General features: G+C 33.8%; 1 protein-coding gene across 1 annotated transcript in view; it reads right to left on the bottom strand.

The window, feature by feature from the left end:
* HELRODRAFT_188977 (hypothetical protein) overlaps positions 1-4,536 on the bottom strand; it is a 6,722-nt gene that overhangs the window by 798 nt on the left and 1,388 nt on the right. The window contains exon 2 of the mRNA XM_009024677.1: positions 1,874-2,182. Coding sequence (XP_009022925.1) covers positions 1,874-2,182 — 309 coding nt within the window. The remainder of the gene's footprint in view (positions 1-1,873; positions 2,183-4,536) is intronic.

Raw genomic sequence — 4,536 nt, 5'->3', positions numbered from 1 at the left:
CAGCAGCAGAGCACATCAAAGGTGTCTGAACTTGCTCAAATGAGACCTTTACATTCTGTTTATGACTTGTGTTGTGTGGTTGACCTTTCGTTGTTAGTATTTTATTCTTAAAATAATTTTAAAGTATTTTCTAACCGAGTGATAATTTTATGTTATAGTCAAATATTAGTAACACATAAAGCCAATGCATTTGTTTCACATGCACACAAAGTGCATGCTATTGGAATGTGAATTGATTTTATTTCTAGGAACAACGTTTTGTGATTCTTATTTGAGCTTTCATCTTCCCATCATCACTCTGGTGTAAAATGCGTTGCAAAAGTACGGAGTAAGTATGTATGTAAGTATGCAAAAGTATGTTTTCTATTTTGCTTCATTGTATGAGGAGAACACGCACATATACACGCACACACACACACAAACACACACACACACACACATACAAGGGACACACACAAAGCCAATGCCACAAGTACACAGTCTTCCTCAAACAAACACAATGCTCATGTATGTGTGTGTTTGTGTGTGTGTGTGTGTGTTGTACAGTACACTTCTATGGATAGTTAGTCCATAGAAAGCAAAGAGACGTTGTAGTTTATTGAATTAAGTATGGGTGTCAATGTTGTTTAGCCGAGGTCAAATTTTTTTTATTTCATATTAATCGTTCTCCGATTGTTTGCTCCTCTGACCTCTTGATTCTGCAACATTTTATCCCAAACTTCATTGCTCACATCAAGAATCCTTTGATCTCTACAGATGCAATGATCAATTGATTGACGGACGGACGGATGGATGGATGTATAGTTAGGTTATGAATGAGTCAATTATTTGTTGGTTAATAATTTCAAATTGTGACCAAATTTATGCTTACCTTCCAATTTTAATATTATTCATCAATACTAAACAGTATGTTAATTACCCGCTTGTAACATTATTCAAAAAACGAATATTTAGTCATAAATATTCACAAATGCATTCCAACTAACTAATTCACAAATGCATTCCAACTAACTAATTCACAAACACGATATATACAAACATACAAGAAGCTGCATAGAGAGGCATAAACACAACTGCAAACATACAACACACAACACAAACACAATTATAAAAAATCATAAACTTACGTTAAAATGCAATTTATTTCCAAATAATATTAACACATATACGTACTGGTTTACAAACATACATGTCTAAAAATATTTTTTCAAAGAGTATATTTGTTCTATAAGATTGCCAACACGTGTACAGTACACATACATAAACATAGATATTCACAAAGATGCACACACAAATTCATACATACATACACACACACATATATACACATACACATGTACACACATAGACAGAGAAACACACACACACACACACACACACACGTTCACATGTTTCGTTTCGGCAGCACAATCTGCAAGGCATCAGATGGCGGTTTATGTTTGTTGATGTATTAATTTGCTTCTTAACGAAACTACAGTCCCGGCAACAATGAACTAATTGCTGTTGTTACTTCGTCTTTCTTTCCTCAGATGTAAACAAGACTTCAGAATAAATCGTTTTCTAGCATATTACCATCACCAGCAAAAGCACATCAAGGAAACATGGACAGACATGATCACATTTGGTGGCAACACACGATGACGACGAGTTGGAAGAAAGAAATAAAACTGGCTCGCAATAAATTCTGATTAGTTAACAACAAACAACAACAACTTCTATTCAAAAAACTGTGAACCAATTTAATCGGTTCTACTTTTTCAAAATTAATGACGAAAAATCATAGAGAAAAAAAATAGTCAGTACAAATTCACCATCTTAACAACACTGATTCATGAAAACAACTATTGAACAATTTTCTGAAAAAGTAACTAACCAGTTTAGTGGAGGACTTCAAGTTGATGTCGTCCAGTGAGTAGCTGCCCACCACTCCTCTAACCAGTTCACTCGCATGTTCAGACGTCACTAGAGCTTTCACTGTAGCAGCTGCATTGGCGTCACCATCGTCTGCTAGCATTCTGCTGAGATGAGCGATGTAACACGAGGCCAGTCTCAACGTATCCAGTTTGGAAAGTTTCGTGTCGGGTGGCACCCAGGGGAGTGAGGTCTTCAGGCGGTGGAAGGCACGACTCAATACTCGCATTCGAGCTCTCTCGCGTTCGTTCGCTGCATTGCGCTCCTGGATCTGCGGTTGATTGTTGTTTTTCATTATGATCATGTTGTTATTGTTGTTGTTAAATATGGTGATGCAGTTGTTGTTGTTGATATTTTTGTTGTTGCTGTTGTAAAAGGTCATTGATGCTTTTATTTGTGTAAGTGCTTGAGTTGATATTATTGCTTTTTATGCTGGGGTCTGTCCTGGTTAAATTATAATTTATTGTTATTGTTTTGTTTGGTTGTAGTGGCTTGAAGCTAGAAGCGAGATAGATGACAAATTGTTGTTATCTGTTTTGAAAATGTATTTAAATTCAAATTGTATTTGTATGCTTATTTGTTGATTTGGCTAATGTTCTGTTTATGTTGTTGCTGTTGTTGTGATTGTTACGCGAGGGCTGGTCTGCTGACGTTAGCATTTGCACAACAGTTTGGAAACAAAATCAAAGCTTTGCTCAATAATATAATGAGATCCACACTTTCTAGCTTTTGTAAATTTTAAAATAATTTTTTCTTGATGATAACTTGTTCCACTAAATTATTTTTTACTAGAAAAACATGATTTAAAAAAAATTTTTTTACTTCTTTTAAATAAATGTATCAACCAAACTGTTAATTTAAAAAGATAAATGGAATAAATAACTTCGCTGAAATAAACAGAAAAAATAGGGTGGATGTATGAAAACTGAGCAGACGAGTGTTAGATTAAATGTAATTGGCCGCTGTAAGTTAGTCTGCGGTGTAATTGATTAATTCCGAATCATTTTACTGAGCCGCATGAGATAAGAGTGAACGTTTGAAAACATTAAAGCCCCGTTAATCTTATCAAACTCAGTACAAAGTCAGTGCACACGTTCAGTTCGCATAATCGAGAAACATGTTCACACAACTGCATTATCGTGTAACAATCGTCTTTACACGAATTATTTTTGTTCATGTCGTATTTGTTAACAAATTTTTTTTAGTAAAAATTGGTTTATATGCATGTTGGATTTATAGATTAGTAAACAAAAGCAGAGCAATTGAAGTAAGGAGAGTAAATACAGGCAGGCAATTTAATTGCATCTTCAAAACATAAAGAACACATACAATACAACACAAGCAACACTAAATTCTGTTGTGTTAGTTGCAAGGTTCGATAAACTAGTTGGTAGTGTTTTGCTTGCCAAATCATATCTACGATGATTTTGTGAAATCGTTTTTCACTCGAACGAACATATTTCATTTAATTTTGTATTATTGTATTATCATGTCAGAAGCTTGTATCCAAACATAATATAATTTTATTGTGCATTTAATTATTAAATATTATTTGATATTTAAAAGTAACAATTTCTCATACATCACAATGTGTCTTAGGTGGACGGAAACTGCTGTTTTATCAGTGACCCTCAAGTTAGCAAGGTCATCCTCTTTAGTTACCGCCCCTACAAAAAGAACATCAGATTTCATTCGCTTTATTCGATCTTAATCGTGAAATTACTCCCATTTCTCTACATTTTCCAGCTACAAACAGAAAGAAAATTTTCCTCCAAGTTAACATCGATTGCACATTGCACGCACTTTTAGCCAACCTTGCAGTCATCATTGCGGGGAACAGTAAGAAACATTAAAAATAACATCGGTAATAATCGAAGAAAATGAATATTTAATGTAGAATTGTATTTTTTAGATGATATTTCCACAATTTATCAGACAAATTATTTTTTTCTACTCCAGTTCTTCTGTTTTGAATGATGCATTTAAAAACATTTTTTAAGTTCTTCCACCAAATTATTCGGTTTTTTCCTGCTATTTGCATATCTATGCGAATGCTTCAATCAAATTCAACTTGCACAAAATATAAGACAGCAGCTTGTGTTTTTCAGCAAAGGTACTGACAGAAAAGAACCTCTTAACATGTATGATGTGATAACATAAACACACACAACAGACAAAAATCAATTATTATTATCAGAGTTAGGTGAAGCTTTCTTGATTAAATCACCTATATTAGATAAAAAAAATAGTGTTACGCCGAGACAACCACAAAAAAAACGTTAATTTTCAACTTCACACCAGCCTAGCATATTTTAAACATCATGATCAATGTTACATTTCTCATTTTTATCTATTGGATCTGTAAAAATCGATTTCTAAGTTTCAGTTAGCATTTTTTATACCATTAAAATATGAAGTCCCTCGTTTAAATATTTCTGCTGCTTCGTACATTTCCTTGATTTTGGTTTTATCCTCATCTTCGTTATCACTGCATCATTCATTGCAATCGTTATCGGAGTCGTTATATTATCATCACCTTCACCATTATCATCCATTACTCTATCGTTATCAGTAGCAGCAGCAGGCATCATCATCGTCATCATCCTCATTATTATATCATCATTT

This window comes from Helobdella robusta (assembly GCF_000326865.2).
Source record: "Helobdella robusta unplaced genomic scaffold HELROscaffold_4, whole genome shotgun sequence".
Lineage (NCBI taxonomy): Eukaryota > Metazoa > Annelida > Clitellata > Rhynchobdellida > Glossiphoniidae > Helobdella > Helobdella robusta.
This window is presented reverse-complemented; position numbering and strand designations above follow the sequence as displayed.